Raw genomic sequence first — 23,259 nt, forward strand, 5'->3', positions numbered from 1 at the left:
CTTTCACCCTCCTCTCCACCTTTAATTCAGTCTTTGATCTACAATCATATCCATGAAAATACTCACCATCAGGCTTTTCGCTGAAGTTTTCACAGTCATTTCTTGGTTGAACGAAGCTCCAAAAGATTCCTCAAGCAGGACTTAGGAGTATAGAATTCGTAGGGTTATGCATTTTTAAAATGCTTTTCTATAGTCTTGACTCTTGATACAGGGATAGTTGCCTGTACATCAAGCCTTAGTTCACACTTTTGTTAAGTTTAAGAAAAAATACTTCTCAACTACTGTCTTGTTTTACATATTATGAATGACGTTCTAATTCTGACACATTTGTAAGTTGTTTAATCCTTTTGCCTGGAGAGCTTGAAATGTCATACCTTTTAAAAGATATTTACTTTAGATCTGATTGTTTTAGATTGATTTTCCCAGATACTTGGTGTACCTTTTCAGTATGTGGATTCAGGTCTTTACTTACCTTTGGACAGTTTTCTTGGATTACAGTTTCAAATATTAGTTCTGTTTTCTTGTTTTGTTTTGGTCTTCAGGGAATCTGGTTTAACATAAAGTATTTCTTCTTTATCTGTTTCCCATTTCCATCGCTTCCTCTCTGACCCTTTAAAATTTTCCTTCATATTGTTTTATTTTTGTGAGGGTGAGCGATTGCTCACTGGGATTTGATGTTTTTCCCTTTTTTACTTATGGTTATTTTGAAGTCTGGGTGTTCTGTAGCTTCTGATTCTGTGGAGAGCATGACTTCTCTGTATTTTGTTTGTTTTTCTTACTATTCTGTATTGTTTGTAGAGGGCAGATGGGGACACACAAATCCAGGCACCTGTTGCTAAGATAGCTGGAAACTCTTGGGCAAGTTTTGAACTATCCGAGTTTAGTTTCCTCATATGTAAATTGGGGATAATAACTCCTACATGAAAGAGATTTCATGAATATTTATTTAGAACACTGCCTGTCATATAAGTGCTCAAAAATTGTTAGTTGCCATTATTATCGTATGTTATAGATGTAATATTGGCTTGAAAACTGTGAATACTGCCTTGGAAATAAAATACTTGATACTCTCTAAAGTTGACTCTTCCTGCAGTAATGTGTACCTGACCTTCTGCCTTTTCAGGGACATGCTTTAGTGTCTGCACCATCTGTTCTTCTGTCATGCAGATGAGCCTAAGTAAAACCCATCGTTAAGACCAATCTTCCATTGACCATTTTCCCCTTCTAACTCTCAACTCTCTCTCTCTGCTTCTTGTCATAGAACTCTTCTGAATAGTTGCCTGTACTGGTTCTTTCTACTTTTTCACATCTCCCATTGTCTCCACAAGCCACTCTGAGTGACATTTTAACCCCTAATAATCTACTGAAATGGTTCTAACAAAGTTACTCCTGACCTCTCATTTTTAAATCCCAGCATTACTTCTCTGTCCTGATGTTACTAACCCCTCAGTAGCATTTGACCTGGTGAACACTCCTTTTTTTTGTTACTTTTAAATTATTATAAAATACTTCAGACAAAAAAGTACAAAGTAATATAATGAACATGTATATTGCCATCTAGCTGAAAGAGTGAAAACTATCCATTCAGCTGAAGCCCCCAAGCATTTCTTCCCAATTGTATCCTCTCCAGTACTCCCAGATGTAGCTACTATACTGAATTGATATTTATTGTTCCATTACTTCTTTTGTACTTTTGCTACATATGTGTTTTCTTACATACTATGTAGTGGTTTTCATGTTTTTAACTCCCATATTAAAAAAAATTATTCTCGCATATCTTCTTTTGCAACTTGTTCTTTTCATTCAGCATTTTGTTAGGAGAATCATTCATGTTGCCATGCATGGCCCTGGAATGTTTATTTTCACTACTGTATAGTGTTCCCTTATATGAATAGACTATAATTTATTCATTATCCTATAGATGGACACTTCAGTTATTTTTTTTTTTTAAGATTTATTTGTTTATTTTTAGAGACAGTGTTGGAGCAGAGGGAGAGCCAGAGGGAGAGGGAGAAAGAGAGAGAGGGAAGCAGACTCCCTACAGAGCATGGAGCCCGATGCAAGGCTTGATCCCATGACCCTGAGATCATGATCTGAGCTGAAATCAAGGGTTGGACTCCTATGTGTACAATGAATATTATGTAGCCATTAGAAAGGATGAATACCCAATTTTTGTATCAACATGGACAGGGCTGGAGATTATGCTGAGTGAAGTAAGTCAAGCAGAGAAAGTCAGTTATCATACATGTTCACTTGCTTGTGGAGCATAAGGAATAATGTGGAGGACATTAGGAAAAGGAAAGGAAAAGTGAATTGGGGTAAACCAGAGGGGGAGACGAAGCATGAGATACTGTGGACTATGAGAAACAAACAGGATTTTGGAGATGAGGGGGGTGGGGGGGATGGGTGAGCCTGGTGGTGGGTATTAAGGAGGGCCCATATTGCATGGAGCACTGAGTGTGGTGCATAAACAATGAATCTTGGAACACTGAAAAAAATAAAAAAAAGAAAGTGTAAACAAAGGCTTTTCTTTATCTTTAATGTAAACTGCCTATGAAACAAAGATTGTGTTTTTATCAGATCTTTGATTACTTAAGGAACTGAGTCTTTGCTATTAAAAGAGCCAAGTGTTTTACCACCATGCAACTTTTTGTATATGTTAAATTTCATGGGAAGCATTGTGAAATAAGAAATGATGCTAAATTTCCTTTAGAGTATATTTGTATGAAATTCCTAAACCTGATGTGCCCTGGTATCATGGTGTCAGTCATTTGAAAATGTCTCTCAAGGAAATAACCAAATTCTCTTGTCAATTGCTGAAATAAAGTCTCATCAGATCCTAAGAAAAACCCCCCAAAAACCAAAAAACAGCTCACCTACTGTGGAAATTTTTTTTCCTTATAACGTTCCTGCTTTTCCTTATAGTTTTACCAATGAAGTGTATATATTAAATACTTCCAGGGCGCCTGGGTGGCTCAGTTGGTTGAGTGACTGCCTTTGGCTCAGGTCATGATCCTGGATTTCCAGGTTCGAGTCCCGCATTGGGCTCCCAGCTCCTTGGGGAGTCTGCTTCTCCCTCTCACCTTCTCCTCTTTCATGCTCTCTCTCACTCATTCTCTCTCAAATAAATAAATCTGAAAAAATTTTTTCCTAAATACTTGCAGGTCATTTTGCCAGTGTTTTTATAACCTTATGTAAAATAAATGACCAGTAAGTTCAAAAAAAAAAAAAAAAAGAGTTGGACTCCTAACTGACTGAGATGCCCCGACACTTCAATTATTTTTCCTTTTCATTATAACTAACTAATAGTCCTCCTACGAACATTCTTACAGATATCTCCTTGTATGTGAGTTTCTGTTTGGTGATGCCTAGAAGTATAGTTTCTGGGTCATAATATATCTAACTAGATTCTTCTTTTTTTAAAATATTTTATTTATTTATTTGACACAGAGAGATCACAATTAGGCAGAGAGACAGGCAGACAGAGAGAGAGAGAGGAGGAAGCAGGCTCCCTGCTGAGCAGAGAGCCTGCTGTGGGACTCAATCCCAGGACCCTGAGACCATGACCCTAGCCGAAGGCAGAGGCCCAACTCACTGAGCCACCCAGGTGCCCCTAGATTGTTCTTTGGAAATACCTTATTCTAGGCTTCCATAATACTCCCCACTTATCTGGTTTTCACGTTGATAGACCAAACATTCTCAGTCTCATTTTCTGGATCTTCATTCTCTATATTATATTATCCTAGGGCTTTGTCCTTAGTTGTCTTCTCTCTACCCAGCTCCAGCTTTGATTTACTCTGATTTATCCCCCATGCTAATCCCAGGTTGATTTTTATCAAATGAAATCCAATCATATAACTACTTTGCTTAAAGTCCTTCAGAGGCTCCTGTCTGCCTAGAAAGTCCAAGATCTGTTTCACCATTAAGCTCCCTAAATATCTCAACTCCTACTCTTCTGCAAAGGATCCAGAAGGTCATCTCTCCTTGTGGCTTCTTAACATTACATGCTGGGCTTTTGATCATAGTATTTTTTCTGTTCACAGTTTTCTTTCCCCATACTCCTTACCTGCCTGGTAAACTTTTGCTCATTTTAAAAGATAACTTGATTTTCTCCTTTTCAGGGAAGCCTTCTCTGACACATTTAAGCAGAAGTAAGACATTCCTTCTTTCTGTTCTCTTGGCAGTTTATTCATTATCTCTTTTATAATACTTGATTCATTTATTCAACAAATCTTACTGTATGCTAGAAACTATTCTAGACATCAGGAATAGAAGAGTAAACAAGACAGGTCCTTATTTTTAGGAGTCTATATTCCAGAGAGTACAGAAGAGAAACAAAGAAGTAAATAGACAATATCATTTTGATTGTTCTAAGTGACAGTAGGATAAACCTGACTGTGTGATGGAGAGCATGTTGTGCAGAGGGTGGGAGGATGGCGGGACACTTCAGATTCAGAGAGATGCCATTTGAGTTAAGATCTGAAAGGAAGAAAGGAGCCAGCCAAGCAGAGATCTGTGAGAAGAACCTTCTAGGCAAAAGGAACAGCAAGTACAAATGACCTGGAGCTAGAATGAGTTTTATTTCTCATAGTTCTGGAGGCCTAAAGTCTGAGATCAGAGCAATGGCATGGTTCCAATGAGATCCTCTTCCACACTGTAGACAGCCAACTTCTCCTTGGATCCTCACATGCCAGAATGAGAGAGAGGGAGCTTTTGGGCTTCTTTTTACAAGGGCACTGATTACCCTCATGACCTAATCACCTCCCAAAGGCCCCACCTCCACATACCATCACATTGGGGTTAGATGTCCACATATGAATTTTGGTGGGACATAGTCATTCAGTCCATAACAGAGGTGAAGACGAGACAGGGGAAAATAATGTAGATGGAGAAGAGGGCCAAGGCTGGAGCTTTGGATGTTGCAGCATTGAGAGAATAAGTGGTGGGTAAGGAGGGCATCCTAGGAGACAACAGAAAGGAGTATTCATGGTGTTGTGCTGGCCAGATTTAGAACATGGTGAATCCACGGATGTACCCCTGGATTTGACTCCCTGGAGGTCGCCATGACCACAGCAAGAGCACCTGTAGGACATTCCAGTGGTCAGAAGGTAGAACTCATCTCCTTACTTTAATTAACTGCTTACATATCTGTCTTCTCCTCTTGAGCGTGTGCTAGCCCTTTTTATTTCTAGGACGTAGCATATAGTGGATGGTGAAAGACTGCCTACAGGTTTGAAGTGCAGTCTGAAGAATAACACATTGTTTCACCCTCATTTGGAATGCTTTCAGACCACTGGCCCTTCCCTCAAATTTCCGTCAGTTCAAGGAATATAATAATGTGAATAACTGCTTAAACAAAACATGCTGGAGAGGTGAATGCATCTTAACAGTGGTTCACATTGCCTCCTGAAGTCATCCTGAAGTAGTCAGAGGGTCTTGCTTTGGATTCAGAGGGCCTGTTGAAGCTCTGGCTCCATTACCTAGCCCAGCTGAAAGAAGGTGCCAGCGCAAGCCCTCCACACTCTGGATCGCAGCTCCTCAGCTGTCATATGTGGATAATATTAACAAATTCCTCTTACAGGAATTTTGTCAGCAGCAAATGAGCTAATGTACACGAGAGCCCTTTGCAAGTAAAAAGATACTCTGTAAGTGCTATTTTTGTAAAAAAAGAATTGGATTATCCATTTCATTACTGACTTATAAAATAGATTAGATCACAGTGTAATAAAATTTGTATTTAGGCAGTGGCATATGAATGACAAGTTGGGGGAGGAAGTAGATCACTGGAAAATGTGATACTTCTCCAGAAATATATAGGAAATTAATTTCTTTGGGGTTTGTTCTCTTATCTTTTCCAGATAAGTCTTTCACTTCTGTTAGAACTGAAGTGTAGACTCTTTTGCTTTAAGATCTAGTGGGCTCTTTGCCCTGGTGTTGCATGTATCTGCAAGAATAAAATGTAGTTAATATTGCTTGGGTTTTTTTATTTTTTCCCATTTTTTCTATTATTATTATTTTTTAAATGAATACCTGAACTCTAGTTGACACATTTTTTCTTGGTGACTACTCATTTCACTTTGGTTCTAGGGTAAAAATCATGGTAAGAAACTCCGAAATTACTATGCAGCCAACAGCTGTCCTCCTCCTGCCAGAATGAGCAATGTGGTGGAACCTGTGGCTACTCCAGCTGTTCCCGTCCCTCCGCAGGTGAGACACATATGTCAGGGTGGGAGTTGTCCTCTGCACACATGCTCATGGATGATGTTTGTCATCCAGAGGCCTGTCAAGGTACAGTTGGGCAAATACTCCTGGAAGGTTCTACTTGGCACTTTTAACTCCTCGAACTGTAGTGCAGTGTTTAAAGCATGCCAACATCCATGACCTTGAGATTTCTCATTGGCTTTGGTTGTGATGCATGAAATGAAGAAAGAAATATTGTTGCATATGCCTTTCTCTTGGCATGTCTTAGAATTCTGGGGTAAATGACCCTGAGTGTCTAGGCTCTGACCTGAACGAAAAGGGAGGTTTTCAATATTTATTTCTTTATTGTAGTTAATCCCATTTACTTCATAATTTGCCTTTCAGCAAGGTCAGTTTTTGGATATTGCCCCTTTCTTCACACTATGGAGAGAGCCTGTATAAACTTTTTCTGGACTTTAATATAATGACACACACTTGAGATTCACGTTCCTTTCACTGGTAGATAAAGCAGATGTTTTAGGCAAGATAATGCTGTACTTTAATAGCCTCTGAAATATGGATTGTATTCCTTAATCTGTTTTTGTCCATAGAACAATACATGGTCATAAATAATAATAACTCTAATCAAGTATTTACTATGCCAGGCACTCTGCTAAGCACTTTTCTTATATTACTTCGTTCAGGGCTGGGACTAGGGTGAGGTGAGGGATGCACTTGACTGAGGCAGAAGTTTGAGAGGGAGCCAAAACAGTAATGAAAATAAATATTTTAATGTACTACTTTAAAACTCCAAATTAATCCAAAAAAATCAGTGGTAAACAAAATGTCAGAAACTTAAAGCTGGTTAAGTATTACTGATTTTCCTTTTGCCTCAGGCTGCAGTATAGCTTGGCATGGCACTGTGATTGGTCCTGTCTTTATTTAAAATTTTGATATTTTGTTTATGATGATTTCTTATATTAGGTTTGATTTGTATAAATGTTCCATTAACATATTATTTTATCTTGATTATTGAGTTTTTTGATGCACCCTTAAATTTCATGCCCATGGAAAATGCTTGCCTTGCCTTAATCTATGCTTCCAAGTACTTCAGAGGTATTGACTTGACTACTCCGAGTATAATTCATGGGCTAGCAGCATTTGTCTCACCTGGAAGTTTATTAGAAACTCAGAGAAGCCAAGTAACTTGTCCATGGTGTTATGTGTTTTGTGAAGTGGTGGAACAAGAATTTCTTTCGACCTTGGACCTCTGCTCCTAACCGCCATGGTGTAATTTTACCTTCCCAAATGTCAGTTTTCCAGTCTTTAAAACATGGATGGCAATACCAGCTGTTCCTCCATCCTCACAAATTTGTGGGGTAAATGAGAGAGGATAAAAACAGAATCAAAGAAGAGAGAAATACCCAGACAGATCTTCAGGCTGAGAAGTTTTCAGGGCCCTGATTCTTGTTCTGGACAGAACAGCTGCTCCTAGCTTGGGACAGTTTTCAGCTTGCTCCCCTCCCTGAGGGAACCTCCAGAGCCTTCTTTCCTAGCATAGCCCTTTGTGATTTTTGGAGACTGCTCTTCTGTTCCCCAGAAAATCTTCCCATCCTGGTGAAACTGTGCAGTTTCCTTCAGCTGGTCCCGATAGGATATGCTTCCAGACTCTTTATTATATATTTTATTCTCCTCTAGCCCAAATCTAGTTTGTCTTTTTTTGTTTACCCAACGGTATTTATTGAGTACATACTATCTTCCAGGCACTGTGTTAGGTTTCTCTGAACTCATTTTTCAGCCTGAATACGGTTGCCTGTATCTGCTGGTTATTTTTCCCTACTTATATTATATCCATAGCTAATTTGTAGACTTCGTGGGGGACAGAGGCTCATTTGTAAACATACGTCTGCTTATCCCTTCTGCATTAGGTAGCAAGCTCTATAAACAGTAGACTTTCATTAAATGCTCGTTGATGGATTCTGGAAGGACTTTACCTTTCTGGTAATGTGATTTTAGGGTTTTCCTATACTGCCCTGAATCTTCTATGCTTCTTTTAAAAAATTTCTCCATGGAGATAGCAACAAGCCATTGGTACAAAGGTGATTGTAATATAAAACCATGATTATCTCCCAGCCTTTTTTCTTTGTTGTTGTTGTTTTTCTGGAATGAATTACATCCTCTCCTTATAAAGCTGAGTGCTTGTGGTCATACCATAATCTTTGGTTATCTTTCAACTCTTAGGAACTTTGAGGGGAAGGAGGGCAGAAGCTCCACATTTTTTTAAAACTTTGTCTCTTGTGTCTTTGATGTCAGATGGGCTCCTTTAAGCCTGGAGGCAGAGTGATCCTGGCCACGGAGAATGATTACTGTAAGCTTTGTGATGCCTCCTTTAGTTCTCCGGCTGTGGCTCAGGCTCACTATCAAGGGAAGAATCATGCCAAGAGGCTGCGGCTGGCGGAAGCTCAGAGTAACTCATTCTCGTAGGTATTGCCATTTTCTCTCAGGCCAAAGTGTTGTGTAAGACTGTCTTTAGAGAAAAAGAGTTGAAAGGGATCCTTGTTTAGAAATCTCACACTTTTCAAATTTCTTTTCTCCAGGGAGTCCTCAGAGGTTGGTCAGCGGCGGACCCGGAAAGAAGGGAATGAGTATAAGATGATGCCGAATAGGAGGAATATGTATACAGTACAGAATAATTCAGGTACCTTGGCTACATTCTGGTAGTGGTCTTCATTATTTTTATTTCCTTTAATGATAATAGCCCTGAGATGGGAGAGGGGGAGGGTGGTTATGGACATTGGGGAGGGTATGTGCTATGGTGAGTGCTGTGAAGTGTGTAAACCTGGCGATTCACAGACCTGTACCCCTGGGGATAAAAATACATTATATGTTTATAAAAAATAAGAAATAAATGACAATAGCCCTGAGAATATGGCGTTAGCTAATTGTTCCATTTGTCTAGTGGCTTTTCAATCTGGTGTTTATTTCAGGTCTTTATTTATTTATTTTCTGTGTAGTTTATTATTTATTTTGATTTTAGATTATAGTTTATGTTTTAAGGCCTTTTTTCCCTCCAAGACTTTATTTTTACTTATTTATTTGACAGACAGAGATCACAAGTAGGCAGAGAGGCAGGTGCAGAGAGAGAGAGAGAGAGAAAGAGAAAGAGAGGGAGGAAGGGAAGCAGGCTCCCTGCTGAGCAGAGATGCGGGGCTGGATCCTAGGACCCCTGAGATCATGACCTGAGCCGAAGGCAGACGCTTTAACCCACTGAACCACCCAGGTGCCCCTGTTTTAAGATCTTTGATCATAGTCCCTTTACACTGCTTCTGGTGTTTGCCAGCTGAGAAATGTAAAATACGTTATAAAAATGGGCGACTTGGTTTAAAGTTGTGTCCTGTTAAATCTCCATTTGTTGGGGAAAATAAAAAAGATTGAGCAATGGCTTTAAACTTGGGGGAGTTTTTACAAAATACACATCCCTGTACCATGACTTAGAGATTTTTAGTCAGTAAATTTGGAGTGGGACCCAGACATATGTGTGTTTTAGAAATGCTTCCTCAGTGATTCTCATATACACCTTCAGTTCAGAACTGCTGCATTATAGGAATGTTTTCTGCATTTTCTGATTATCTCCAGGAGGGAGAGTTGGACTGAATAGTCCTTTATCCTCCCCCTGTCACAGCTTCCAATGCACACATACACCAGGAGAGGTAACTCATGGGAACAGTAGGTCAAATGAAAAACAAAAACGTTCATTGGAAAGGCAAGATAAACATAGAAAAAGGGACATAGAGAAAGCATAATGTAATACGATTAATAAAAGTTGAAACATACATCAGTGATTATAGTAAGTATAAATTTAGTGAAGTCCCAGTTAAAAGACAAAGATTTTAAGATTGGATTAAAAAATTCATCTGAGAGTCACCTGGGTGGCTTAGTTGATTAAGCATCTGCCTTAGGCTCAGATCATGATCCCAGGGTTCATGGGATGGAGTCCCACATTAGGCTCATTGCTCAGCAGGGAGTCTGCTACTCCCTCTGTCTCTGCCCCCCACTGCTTATGCTCTCTCTTTCTCTGTCAAATAAATAAATAAAATCTTTAAGAAAAAAAAGTTCAGCTGAGGTGTAATGAGCACTGGGTGTTACATAAGACTGATGATTCACTGAACTCTACCTCTGAAACTAATAATACTCTATGTGTTAATTGAATTTAAACTAAAAAAATTTAAGAAAGAAAATAAGAAAAAATAAAAAAATAAAGAGAAAATAAATAAAATAAAAATTCAGCTGAACTGAAGGAAGCTGAGATAACTGCATTAATATTAGGTAAAATAAACCTTTGGACAGAGGGCAGTTTGGACTGTTTTCTGGGCAGAGTACAATTAAATGAGGGATAAATAACAAAAAATATATTTAAAAAACCCTACAAAATTTCCATTTGTTTGGAAATTTTTGAAACACTTCTAAATAACTCTGGATCAAAGAAGAAATCATACTGGAAATTAAAAATTCTTTTAAAAAAAGATTTTATATATTCGAGAGTGATCGAGAGAGAGCATTGTGCATGAGCAGTGGGAGAGGGGCAGAGAGAGATGAAGAGGCGGACTCCCTGCTGAGCAGGAAGCGTGAGGCTCTGTGGGACTTGATCTGGAGTCTCTGGGATCTTGACTTGAGCCTGAGCTGAAGGCAGATTCTTACTCTTAACCAACTGAGCACCCAGGTACCTGGAAATTTAAAAAATTCTTAAAATCAAACAGTAATAAAAATATATTAAATTTTGTAGGATAGGATGAAAGTAATATTTTGAGAAAAGTCTTAAATATTTATTATAGTAGAAAAGAAAGCAGAAAACCAATAAGCAACGGTCCAACTTAAGAATTCAGTTATATAACTGGGTATTTACCCAAAGAAAACAAAAACACTGTTTTGAAAAGATATATGCACTCCTGTGTTCATTTCAATGTTATTTACAATAGCCAAGATATGGAAGCAACCCAAGTATCCCTTGATAGATGAATGTCGTGTGTGCGTACGTGTACACACACACACAGACACAGACACATACAGACACACACAGACACACACACACACACACACACACTATGGGATATTATTCAGTCATAAAAATGAATGAGATCTTGCTATATGCAACAACATGGATAGACCTAGAGGGTATTGTGCTAAGTGAATACAGAGAACCCTAGGTGAGGGGCAGGTGGCTTTGGCAAAATAGTGAAGGGGAATGGGAGATACAGGCTTCCAGTTATGGAGTGAATAAGTCAGGGGATAAAAGATACAGCATAGGGAATATAGTTGTGGAACTATAACAGTGTTGCATGGTGACAGCTGGACTACACTTGTGGTGAGCATAGCGTAATGTATAGAGTTGTGCAGTCCCTATGTCATACACTGGAAACTAATGTAACAGTGTGTATCAACTATGCTTCAATAAAAACAAACAATACCCCCCCAAACCTAAAATACATTAGTTATAATTTGATTTGCCTATAAATATGTCACATTGAATATTTTGAATGCTGAAGGAGAATTTATTCAGGTAATTATAGATTAGCTTTTTTTTCGCAATAGGCCAGTAAATTCAGTTTAACATAGTTAAAAAAAAGAAGTCAGTCATGTAAAAAGAAAAAAAATTACCTATAATTCCTCCAACATTTTTGTATATGTTAATATGTCATTCCCATCTCTCTCTATATTCTTTGAAATAGAAATGTGATATTTTGTGATATTCTTGTTTCACTTAATAGCATATTATAATCACGTTTTCATGTAACCAAAGAAAATCAAAGAGTTTTTATTACTTACAGTGAGTGCATGGTTTTCTGTTGCATTCATTACCATAATTTTTCAAATCATCTATTTTTTCTCCTTTTCCCACATCCTCCCATAAAAACTTGTATGCACACTGATGAAATAATGTCCTTGTTGATAAATCTCCATACAAAAATTCTCAGTGTTTTCTTAGGATAATTCTTAGAAGTAGAATTTTTAGATTAAAAAGTTAGTATAATTATAAAACTTTTCATATAATGTTTGGAAGTTAAACAATTTTTAAAATTTTATTTACTTTTTAGAGACATTGTCATTTGGAGCTGGGGTTTGGCTCTATAGTAACCTTCCTGACAGTCGTTGGAATCATTTCACTTCTTAGATTGAACGTGTATAAAATTGTAATTAAAAAAAATCAATTAATTTTGCATTCATTTAAAGCTGAATTTGAGCTTTATAATTTGAGCTTGGCATGACATATTATAGTGATAATCAGACTGTCATCATTTATGTAGTGAATATTTTGAAGTGAATCCATTTTTATCTCTTGCTTTAGCAGGTCCTTACTTCAATCCCCGCTCTCGGCAGAGAATTCCACGTGATCTGGCCATGTGTGTTACTCCAAGTGGCCAGTTTTACTGCTCCATGTGTAATGTTGGGGCTGGTGAGGAGATGGAGTTCCGGCAGCATTTAGAGAGCAAGCAACATAAAAGCAAGGTGTCTGAACAGCGGTACAGAAATGAGATGGAGAATCTGGGATATGTATAGTGGTTGTTGTATTCAGATAGAGCAGCTTTTCCTGCCTGTTGTTTGCCTTCTGTCAACATGCCCTGCTTTTGTGGTCCTTTTGATCTGAGTATATTCCTCTGCTTAATGTTAATACGTGTAACCTGCAGTGGTACCATGAGCTATCGAGACTGGGGAAGGAAAAGAATGTGCTTCTTAGGTCATGATGCATTTTCAGGTTAGTTGTGTTGAGCTACTTTAGAGCATGTGACCTACCTACCCCATGAGAAATAACTTTTTATCTTGACCAAGTTCTGGTCAACTAGTAGCCTGATCACTTAGAGCTTTAACTATTTAAAAATTTCACCTTCTTTTGCAGTTTTAGTTTTACGTACTGTTAAGTAAAGAATTTTATTGAGTTCTTACTTCAGATAATGGTAAAAACAGGTAAGCAGAGATTCTGGTTTCCAAAGAAACCACCTCAACACAATGCCTTGCCAGTAGGATATATGAATATAAACCGGATTAGGGTCTTTCCCAGGACATGTTTTCCCCTTGTCTTCCCATTATTGATTGAATATAGATTTTCTTGGATTTATACACTTCCAGTGTGCTTGTATACTTCCCAACTGTGAAATTTCATTTCTACTTGTGGATTTTACACATTTAAATGCCATCTTCTTCCTTCCCCCCCCTTCCCCCACCCCACCCCAGTTGAATTAGCTTGTTTAATGAGCTCATTTTCATGCCCCAGCTATTCTGTGGGCTTTCCAAGCCCCCTGTCCAATATTCAATGCGTTTAAGATAGATACACTATTTTTTTAAAAAATATTTTTCAGATGGTTTTGAGAAATGTAAAGATATGTTTGATTTTTCAATTTAGAGTTATTCACTGATAATAACCTACTTGTATGACAATCTCGATTGTTAAGTTCAGATCTCTTGATAGTTGTTTTGGGAGACTTCTTCGATAAACTGATCCTTATGGTTTACTTATGTTCTTTCCTGTCTTACCAGTTGGTTGGCTACCCTGAAAAATACTACCTTATTATTTTATAGATAGGATTAAAAAAAAAAAGTTAACCAAATTTTAGTTTCATAATATCCAGTAGTAAAATACATGAGCTTTGGTTCTTTGTAATTCAGCTTCCTTAAAGGTTGTGGAAATACATTATGGATTACTTTGGTATCTGATCATTTTAGCAGTATTATTATTTGGTTTTGATTTTTAAAATAAGAAGCTCTAGTGTATGGCTAGATAAACTAATGGAGTATTCTATGAACTTTAATTAGTTGTATTTTATCTACTTACTGTATTTACATGGATAAGACTGGTGCTCATCCATACTTTTTTTTGAAAGGCCACATTCACCAGGAAGTTTATAATGAGCAATATCTTTGCACTATGGTCAATTCACATTTGATTGCTTTAATTAGTAATTAAAATAAAACTCCTATTTTTCCTTGAGAATTCTATAGGCAAAGAGATGGGGAGAAGGAAATTACAATCATCATTCCTTGCCTTTAATCCTTATGAACAATTTTTGAGCAATCTAGATCCGTATGTAAAATTCAGTTTTGGGATAACCACTGGTACAATTATCAACTTGTTCTTCTGTTGAAGTGGTGGTTTTTTGAAAAATAGAATTGTTTAGTACATTTTTTCCCTCCCAGAAACAGGAGAATGAAATAACATTATTGAGATTCTATCTAGACTTGTGACTCTGAGTATAATAATCCTTTTATACAATTGATTAGTTTAGGCCAATTTAGAACTTATTTTATTGGTCAGTAGGTTACTCATTTTGCTGCTAAGTATAATTTTTGGGTAGAATTTAATATTACAGTGCTGGCCACTTAGTTCTTTAATTATTTAAAAACCTTATTTTCCTCCCTTTCTCTGTATGTCTGTGTACATATAGACATACATACATATATGTATGTGTATATAAGTACATATATACACACATACATATATATTTATGTGATACCATAGAGAAGATTTCATTGGATCCTTATTTCGGGTAATAGTAGAAGATCGTGGATAAGAATTTACAGCTTGTAAAAGTGGCATTTATCCACTTTCAGTTTTTCCTTTGCAAATAAAATTGAAGGATTTTCCCCACTCTCCCCACTTAATAATTTCATTACATATATACAAAAAGCAGTGGACTTAAAGGCCTTGATGTCTTTCCTGGCCTTGCATATTCAGGTTTCCAGTCTCCCAGTGCCCTTAATGGATGTTATGAATGCATAAATGCATTTTCTTTAAAGAAAAAAGTTAGATTTATAGTGTTATTTCTTACTTGCTCTATTTCTTTGCACTAAAGAAGAGCTATGTGTTTGTTTTATATGACACTTTAGATACCATATTGCCTACAATAACTCGGTTTGCTCCTTAATTTCCAAACTGTAGGAAGTTGATAACTTCCATGATCATTTATAGAGGTTACCTACACATCCAAAAAAAAGGAAAATCACAGATCTCTATGACAGTGGATTGTTTTGAGGTTGTTACCTTGCAACATTCTCCTGTGCTCCATAGGTGAAGCGAAGGTGACAGAGGTTGTCAAAAGGAAATACCTAAATAAATATATCTCTGCATGGTACAGTTTCTCATCGTGATGCATTCCTATTAGACAGTGTTTTTTCCCTGTCGAAGAAGGCCGTTGTTACTACCACAGTCAGTGATACGTGATCTCTGTTGGTTTCCTTTTGTGAAGTCCAGTCCTGCTTTGTAATGTGCTCTAGAATCTGCACCCTGTCCTGCCCAAGAGTCATGTTAGTATCTTTGTATATGCTGTGTACAAGGACGGACAGAGGCCTAAACAGCGGAAAATCTTTAGTTGAGTCAGTAGATTTCAGTAATCATCTGCAAGAAGAACTCATAGCATCAAAGTCTCTTTGTGAGTATCTTTCTGTAAGTTGTCATTCGAAGTCAATGTTAGAAGATAACAGAAACTCTTCTTAAGATATCGAGGGCAAGAAGTTGTAAAGGAAAAATTCAATGTTCCAATTAAAAGATTGGACTGTCTATGCCTTTGAAGTGTTTTTTTTTTTTTTTTTTTTTTTCAAAAAGTTAAGCTACAAAACAAAGTGTGCCATGTAAATCCTTTTGGCTCCACACTGAACAGAAAATACTTTGTTGGTCTTGTCTTTGTATATCATGTACTACAACCTGTAAATATGTGCATGTTTTTTATTAAATTTGTCTGCTTGTCTCTTATTGCACTGAATTCTGCAAGACGAATATTTTATACCATTCATTTAGAAAAAGTTCCTTCTCCAACTCTTCTTCATTATTTCCCCTCCTAATGAGTTGGTAAACTTAGAAAACCATTTAGGATTTTTTGAAACTCTGAGATTGAATGAAGAATCATGGCTACCTGAGACCATCCTTATGTTCCTCTGACTTAACACAGCTGAAGGGAAGCATGAGATCTTCCTTCCACCTTATTTTACAGAATTGATATGCCTGTTTTAGCTGCTTGTCTACACTTCAATGAGGGGAATGGGAAAATACCTGTTTCATGTTTATAAATAAACTTGAAACATATATTTGCTTAAATCTTCCTCTGTAGATAGATTTTAAGGATTAGCAGTGGGATTTATGATTCCTTCACTCCTGAATTGGGTAGGACCCTGCAATGACAGTTTGAGGACTGTCCAGTGACCTGTGTAATACAAGTCTTGCTTGTCAGGGGAGACATGTAACTTTTGGGCATGGTATCCCCTACAGAGGGGCCTATGGATGGTGTATTTGGAACTCGTTTTGTTTCGTTAATATTGGAATGTAGACTGAAAGTACTCTCTAAAGAACTTGGTGAGGCATATATAAGACAATAGAATTTCTTTAGAAATAGAAATATTTTGTCAATAGAGACACAAGTTTAATGTAGGCTTTTGAGCAAACGCTTAAATATTCCACCTTAACAACTATTTTTTTTTTTTTTTTAACCAGCCAAATTACTATTCAGGAGTTTCACACATAATAGTGTTTTGTTGTTGCTTTTGTTTTTGGGGGGGGTTTCTTTGTACACCTCTATCATCATAGTTACTAGCAGTCTTTCTGAATGGACAAATAGCTGTGTAAATAGTTTCTCATATGACGTTTCTACTGATAGGTGTTTGACTTTTTCTTCCCAGTGTGAATGGGAGGGTCATTTGTAAACTCCCTTTCTGGGTAGCTACCAAAAAATAAATACTGGCTTATGGTCCCATGTGACCCTGTCTCCATTAAGCCCAGAATATGAGTGCCTTTAGCAAGTTTTAGCATTTCACAGAGAGAAGAGATGATAGAATTATTGCCGTTAATCACAATTCATAAAACAGAAGCTTGGAATAGCGAAGGTCTGTGTGAATTCTGCATTCTGCATTTTATTTATTTATTTATTTTTGGCTTAATGAGATTTCAATTTGATACTGAGTAAAACTGTTAACACTGTTGATAAGGAACCACACACCTTGAAAATAAATCCAGTTGTCCCAGGCTGATAGTAGTCATAGATTATTCTTCACCTTGATATATGTTGCATTTATATTTAATGAATAGTAGTGTGGTGGATTGGGAAGGGCTTGATTTACACTGATGTTTGGAAAAGCTTTATTCCAGTGGTCTTTTCAAAACTTGTCTATTCTGTAGAGAGAAGAGAATTACTTGCAAATGAGGTGTGTGAAGAAGAGACTGTCTTGTTTGCAATCCTTACCAATTGTGTTAGTTCATCTCTGTGTTAAAGAAAGGATCTTCAGAAATTGGGTTTGAGGCCTTAAGCAAAAATTCTCCCTTTAGTTAATTACAATTCTAAATTGCCTGACTCTTTAAAACACACTGCTAAATTAACTTTATTGTAGAAATAGTAAAATTTTCCTCAATATTTTATTATGAAAAATTTTAAACATACATTGAAGTTAAAAAAATTTTACAGTATATCCACCAGTAAATTATACCATTAACACTTTATTAGGCTTGAATTACCATCTGTCTGTCTGTCCCTCCATCCAGCCATCCATGGAGTTTTAAAAAATATATATATTTCAGTATAAATTTCAGACCATATTCTCCCTTAAACACTTCAGCATACGTGTCGTTAACTAGAGTTTATTATCTGTTTGAATATTGCTATCTTTTCAAAAGCAGTGTATGAAGTTGATAACTGGAACCAAATAACATACATTGTTTTCTCTGTGGACTTTAGCCTTCTGGTTTCTGTTTTTATATGTGCTTAGAGTGGAGGAAAACCATTCCTTTCCAACCTCAAGATCTCTGGTGTTGGTCATTTTAAATGCTTAGTTGTCACACCTTTTAAAGTTCCGTAAGAATTTTTTCTTTATCCCTCTTCTATAATGTATTTTTGCTGAACTATGCAGCCTCTTTAAAATAACTGTAAATTACAGATTGGGGTTTATTAAATCACCTTATACCTCATTTCATTCTATTGCTGCTTTTCTCCATGAAACCACATCTCTGTCATTACTTTCACCTGCTCTACCAGAACATAGAGAGGTGGAGAGAGTCAAACCCATAGATGATTAGCTGTTTTAGACAACTCGAGAAGAACAGATTTCACAGTTGCAAAAGTCAAAACCATTAACTTACCTAAAGCCTTTGAATTCCTTGAGTGTTGTCATTGCCCATGCTTCCTCTAGCCATAATTAGCAGGATCAAAAATGATTGTACTGTACAATGAGTTGTTGAAATTGTGAGCCTTAGTAACCATCTTTAGCTTTACTCTAGTGCTGTTTAGAAAAAAAAATTTTTTTTGACATATGCCTTTATTTTTATGCCAATTTTTTGTGGGCAAAATCTGAAGAATTTAAGTGACTTGCTCCAGGTCTTGAAGATTCCAGGGATAAGTCAGAATTGAAACTTCACTGTACCTGATTCATATTCTTGTGCTTGTGTGATAAGCATCATGGCTTCCAAGATAACTGAACATGCCTTTGGGGACCTTAAAATGAAAGTATGTATTTTCTACTAACTAAACTTTTGTTTTTAGGCATTTCATGATTCTTTGAATTTAAGGATTTTTTTTCATGGTCATGCTCCTCATTAATCCAATGTAATTGCTAGAAACCTCACTTCACTGTTAATACCAACTAATAATGCACGTTTTATCAGATTTCTTTTTGCATTTAAATAACCTTCATGATTACTCTTTTTCTAGTTAAGTGCTTAAGTGACCCCCTCACTAGTGAAAATAAATGTTCTATATCACTGATTCAATGTATATTCTCTACATGATATATTTTTTTAAGGAAAAGTAACCCCTTATGTCAGGATGAGTGGTATCCTAGGGCAAAGCACATAAAGTTTATTTCTACTCTGCAAATCTGGCATTTACGGGAACAAAACTCTTTTAGAGTGGCTGGTCATTGTTTTGCCTTCTTTTGGTACTTGAGCACCTTTCTGTGGTTTTGTAAATCAGTGTGTCATTTTGTAAGAATTCATGTTGATTCTGTGTTAATTGGTGTTCACCTTGTGGTATCCTCGGCTGACTGTAATAATTTAATTTAGGTATGGTGTGTCTGCTTTGAGATGCCTTACTAGAGCATGTCAGATTCTGTTCTGAAGCATTCCATGTATCTGCTAGGGCAATGAGTTGCCTCTCTTGGATGTATGCTCTAGATCCAGAAGCAAAACTGATTTTGCTTTCACTGTTAAGGTTGCATTTTAGTGTAGTTACTGTTTTAAATTAGAGAATAAAATCACTTAAAAAAAAAACAAACCAAGGGAGACTCTAGAACCCTTCATTTAATGGCATGGCAAATTTTCAAAACCGCTTTTGCTATTTCACTAGAAAAATATCTAGTAAAGGATATAGCTAAAAACCGCCAGCCAGAACTGTATGAAATTGGGGTTGTTTCCTAAAATCTTTTCTAAATGTCATACAGGGGTTTAACATCTGTGTGTATTTTTGAGGCTGTCAGTCACCCACTTTGGAAATCTGTTTGCATTCTGGGGCGATATAATGGCAAAAGTGTCATGGGATTAAAACCAATCAACTGTGAATTGTGAGATTGAAATTGCTTTTTTTGGTTTTATTTTCTTCAGCATATTGAAAATAGAAACCCAAAAGTTATTTAAAATTTACAATGCTTATGTTGATGGCTCATTTTGGCTGTGTATCCTCACTTATGTACTGATTTCTGATAAAAGCTTGACATTATTGTAACAGGTATTTTGTGTTCAATTTAATAAAACAGTTTCTGAGTCTTGTCTGCACATTGTTTGGTTCTGAGTTGGAGATCCTGGGGGAAAAAGATACACTGTCTGCAATGATATGTTATTTTCAGTGCCCACGGTCAGGTGCTCTAGGTTCACTGTTTGTTCATCAGTCTGCACATGATCTGCCATGGACTTCTTGAATTTGTGCAGGGTATTGTCAACTCCTGGGCTTGCAGTAGACTTGACCAAACTGCTCACACTACTTCTTCCCTACATCACTGGAGTTAGCCTGAGACTGGAGCAGTTTCTCTATTTTATGGATACATTAAAATTTATCTTCCTTTCAAATTCTGAGAAACTTTGGGTTTAGCAGGACCATAATCACTGCTTCTGAAAATAAACACATATGAAAAGGCATCTACCCATTCATCTTTTTGGTGTTTCACATATAAAAATACTCTTATAATTAGCTTATATGTACAATATATTACTGGGTTATGGTCATTTAAGAACTCTGGTTTACTCAGTGCCATGTGCTTTTGAATGTAAATGCTCATTTTAAAAAGTAGATTATAGGCCTGGAAGGTGCTGTTTTGGTTTGTTTAATCAGGGTGCAAGACACATACACTTACTGTCGTGGAAAAAATTCTTGTCTGCCCAAAAAAGGTTTCTGAATGAAGTGAGTAGATCACATTGAACCCGTCTGTGTGTTGTAAAAATATCAAGGCAGCACATTTTATTAAATCATCTTTAAGATGTTTTTAGCTTGAAAGAAAGCTATGATAATGGGTATCAAAAAATAGAATCATAAACCACTAAGCTTTTCAGCTTTTCTTTCTTCAGGCATTTCTGAAGCTTATTTGTTGGAAATCTATTCAAGATCAATTGCTGGGTGTTGCCCTTTAAAACTACCTGTTTGTGAAGGACTAGCAATGAAATTTCCCAGTCTGTTATAAATTAATATAAGATTGTAGAAAGATTAGATACTTTTGTGATGAGTTTTAAGATATTTACCATCTGAGTTGAGACTGAACCCACCAAGTTTTATACCTTCTTATGGGATATTCATGAACTGTTGAAATTTGGGAACTTACAAAAAGATGAAGACAGGCAGCAATTGTGCACTTTCAAAGAATTATTTAGTAGGGATGTGATTATGAATCTTGCCCCCACCCCCCATCACCTAAAAATGCACTCCCTGGTGTAGAGGCATATGTGTACCTATGTGTCAGAGGAAGAGAGATGAAGATAGATGGACAGAGAGAGAAACGTGTAAGGATGAAGTGTGTGGAAGTATGTTGTATGTGTGTTGTAATGAAGTATGTCCGAAGGAACAGATGTATGTTTGCCACTGGACGAAATCGGCTTCATTGTAGGAGTCTGTAACATCCGCTTGGCACTTTGGATGTATGTAATTAGAGCTTCAAATATGCTTTGGCTGAAGGCCATCCCTCCAGACAGGAACAAGATGTCTTTATACTAGCTTTAATTTTTAATCTTTGCTAATGCCAGAGGCTCTTCTCCCTGTTTTTCAGAAATCGCTTACTGGGTTATGGACTTTGACCAAAGGTATCTAGTGCCACCATGTGGACTCCTTAAGTCTTACAGTTAGCAATTCGAATGTGGTTGGTACCATACCTCGGAAGCAGGATCCTTGGCTAAAAACCACCTAGTGGAGGAGAGGAGTTTTTAATCCATAAAGCAAGGGCAGAAATCCTGTCTTTAGGATAACAAGGAGTGTATTCTTTTACACCTTTGGCTGCTAAAGTAGGCCGAATGGGAAAAGCGATGGATTGAGAATCAGAATACATACATATACATATACATATACATATACATATACATATACATATACATATACATATACTTATATGTGTGTATGCGTATGATTTTTTGTGATTTTAAAAAATGTCTATTGGGGCGCCTGGGTGGCTCAGTGGATTAAAGCCTCTGCCTTCGCCTCAAGTCATGATCTCAGGGTCCTGGGATCAAGCCCCGCATCGGGCTCTCTGCTCAGCGGGGAGCCTGCTTCCCTTCCTCTCTCTCGGCCTGCCTCTCTGTCTGCTTGTGATCTCTGTCTGTCAAATAAAAATCTTTTAAAAAAAAATGTCTATTTAGCTTTAAAAGAATCCATTATCCCTGCACTTTGGGGTACGTGAACAGCAAACATGGAAACTAAATAGGAATAATTGTCAATGAAAACCTCAAATTGGAAGCAAAGGACTAGAAAAATCTCTTATCAAAGGAAATTCTTAAAAATAAAAATTATGTAAAAATGGCAAATATTACCATATATGTGAAAATGATGCTGACAATATAAAAACTAAACGACAAAATGCAAAATAGAAAAAGTTTTCCCAAACATAATTCCTTTTGGGGAAATCATGTTTTTGGCTTCAATAAGTTGGCAATAGAGAAGTAGACATATTTTTAAGTCTTTTGTTAAATATTTTGAACATTTACAGAAAGTGTGCACTAGGATAACAGGCCAGTTCTGTCAACTGTGTGCTCCTGAGCATGCCACTTAACTGTTCAGTTATTCCGAATTGTGGTGTTAAGTGTGCTTTCCAGTTATTTCTTTTCACCCTTCTCAGCAGTATGGATGACTTAGAGAATTGTTCTTCTTTAAAAACTGGTTGAGTTTTTTTGAATAGTTAGGTCCTGAGATCACCTCTGACCTCATGCTCCCATGTTTTCCTCCCCAGAAGTGTTGGCAGTTACCAGTTTCTTAGGTATTTTCCAGAGATACTCTGTGCAGTATGAAGGATGGCATTGCATATACTAATACTTCTGGTGACCAGTGTGCCTGGGCAAATACTCCATATCAGCACATGGGAACCTTATTTTTGACTATATCGTATTCCCCCATATGATTTCCAAAATATCTTTTACGGGTCCTTCTTTGATTGGTCTTCCTTGATTTCTTTTTTTAAACTGAAAGCTTTAAAAAATTGTGGTGAAATGTACACAATATAAAATTTATCATTTTAACCATTTTCAAGTCTCAGTTCAGTGGCATGAAGTACATTCACATTGCTGGGCACCGTCACCACCAACCATTTCCAAGCCTTTTTTCACCTTCTCACACTGAAACCCCATAACCCACTAAACAATAGCACTCATTTCTCCCTCTCTCCAGCCCCATGGTAACCACCATTCTACTGTCTGTATGAGTTTACTACTCCAGGTTCTTCATATAAGTGGGAGTGTACAGTATTTGTCATCTTGTGACTGGTTTATTTTATTTAGCATAATACCTCCAAGGTTCATATGGTAGCATATGTGAAAATTTTCTTCCTTTTAAGGCTGAGTAATATTCAAGTGTATGTACATAACCACATTTTGTTTATTCATTCATCTCTCAATGCACATTTGGGCTATCTCACCTTTTGCTATTGTGA

The 23,259-nt window shown here is 36.9% G+C and overlaps 1 protein-coding gene across 2 annotated transcripts in view; it reads left to right on the forward strand.

Annotated features, from left to right (window-relative positions):
• ZMAT3 (zinc finger matrin-type 3) overlaps positions 1-19,915 on the forward strand; it is a 33,059-nt gene extending 13,144 nt beyond the window's left edge. Inside the window, exons 3-6 of one of the 2 annotated variants that reach the window (XM_046002611.1) lie at positions 6,088-6,207; positions 8,494-8,660; positions 8,778-8,878; positions 12,524-19,915. In XM_046002611.1, the coding sequence (XP_045858567.1) occupies positions 6,088-6,207; positions 8,494-8,660; positions 8,778-8,878; positions 12,524-12,735 (600 nt within the window). In that variant the 3' untranslated portion in view covers positions 12,736-19,915. The remainder of the gene's footprint in view (positions 1-6,087; positions 6,208-8,493; positions 8,661-8,777; positions 8,879-12,523) is intronic. The other variant, XM_046002612.1, reaches the window with a different exon arrangement.
• The last annotated feature ends 3,344 nt before the right edge of the window (positions 19,916-23,259 follow it).

This window comes from Meles meles, chromosome 4 (assembly GCF_922984935.1).
Source record: "Meles meles chromosome 4, mMelMel3.1 paternal haplotype, whole genome shotgun sequence".
NCBI lineage: Eukaryota > Metazoa > Chordata > Mammalia > Carnivora > Mustelidae > Meles > Meles meles.